Source organism: Meleagris gallopavo, chromosome 15 (genome assembly GCF_000146605.3).
Source record: "Meleagris gallopavo isolate NT-WF06-2002-E0010 breed Aviagen turkey brand Nicholas breeding stock chromosome 15, Turkey_5.1, whole genome shotgun sequence".
Lineage (NCBI taxonomy): Eukaryota > Metazoa > Chordata > Aves > Galliformes > Phasianidae > Meleagris > Meleagris gallopavo.
The window spans coordinates 9,585,514-9,586,847 of record NC_015025.2 but is presented as its reverse complement, the minus strand read 5'-3'; the positions used below and the strand labels follow the sequence as shown (position 1 = coordinate 9,586,847).

Sequence of the window (1,334 nt, the reverse complement as noted above, 5' to 3'; positions counted from 1 at the left end):
ACCGGGGGGTCCCTGCCGAGAGGGGGGCTGTGCAGCGGTGTGCGGGGAGGGGGGATTCACCTTCAGGTCCGCGGGGAATTCCTCCTTCTTCACCAGCCCCGTGGCCGCCGCGATGTTGCCGGCGCCCGAGAACGCCGCTTCGCCCAGCTGGGACGCCTGCTCCTTCGCCTTCTCGGCCACTGCGGGAGCCGGGGGTGCGTGTCAGTGCCCGCCGAGCCAGGGAGAGGGGCCAGGGGGGCTGATGGCGAGTCAGTCGCAGGACCGGGCCTCCTACCCCCCCCCCCCCCCACCCTCCTCCGTGCCCGGGGCCGCGGCTCTGCAGCTGGGCACGAAGTGCGGGCGGCGCCGCAAATCCTGTGTTGCGGGCCCCGTTATGTAAGTGGCTTTAGCCGGGTGACATCAGCCCTTCGCTTAGCCCCGACCCGGTTAGCATGGCCGCGCTCCCGGGGGCAGGAAGGACCATACCTGAAGTGACGCCTTGCACCACGCCTTGGGTTTTGCTCCCTGGGGGTAGAAACAGAGAGAGACGGGGATCAGTGCGCCCCGCGCTGAGCAGAGCCCCCGGTTCCCTGCAGCCCACGGGAGGGCTCGGGAGGGCTGCCGGATGCCGGCGGGTTCCTCCTGCGGGACGGGGGCTGCTCTGCTGCACGGGGCGGCCTGGAGATACGGACAGCTCTTCCGCGGGACGGGACCCCCGGGGCACCCCGGGACCCCCGCCAGGGGGAGCGCCCTGGGCACGGCGAGCCCCGCTCGGCACCGCTCCACCTCTCGCCCAGAGGGATGGAACAGCACCCAGTTCCGAGCAGCCCGAAGCCGCAGCTCGGCTGCACCATTCACCCGTGTGTACTCCAGGGCACGAATTCTCCCGGGAGAGACAAACGGATCCCCGGCATTTCCGCTCCAAGCTGGGCACATCTCAGCGCATCCCACCGAAGCTCCCCGCAAGCGGTGCCCGAGCATCGCCGCAGCCCCGCGGCGCCCCCGCTGAGTCCCAGAGCGTCCTCCCGTAGATATGCGGGGGTCCCAGCCGCGGGGTCCCACCCCTCTGCCCCCCCTTTGCCCCATCCCCGCGGCCAGAGCGCTGCGGACGGAGCTCCCCGGTGCTGCCGGGGGCGGGGGGCGAGAGCCGGGGGTACGGGGACAGGTGGGGACGACAGGGGGATGGGCGGGAGGATGCAAGGGCAAATGCGGGAGGATGCAAGGACGGGAGGGGGGAGACGCAGGCCGGGTCGGCCCTTACCGACATAGAGGACTCCTTCCTTGGTCTTCTCGGCGGCTTCAGCCACCCCCTGCTTGGTCTTCTCGGCGGCGGCGACCACCCCCTCCTTGGCCTT

The 1,334-nt window shown here is 71.4% G+C and overlaps 1 protein-coding gene across 1 annotated transcript in view; it reads right to left on the bottom strand.

Annotated features, from left to right (window-relative positions):
• SNCB (synuclein beta) overlaps positions 1-1,334 on the bottom strand; it is a 7,496-nt gene that overhangs the window by 1,530 nt on the left and 4,632 nt on the right. Inside the window, exons 2-4 of the mRNA XM_010719065.1 lie at positions 1,241-1,331; positions 466-504; positions 61-179 (exon numbers count right to left, since the gene is read on the bottom strand). Coding sequence (XP_010717367.1) covers positions 61-179; positions 466-504; positions 1,241-1,331 — 249 coding nt within the window. The remainder of the gene's footprint in view (positions 1-60; positions 180-465; positions 505-1,240; positions 1,332-1,334) is intronic.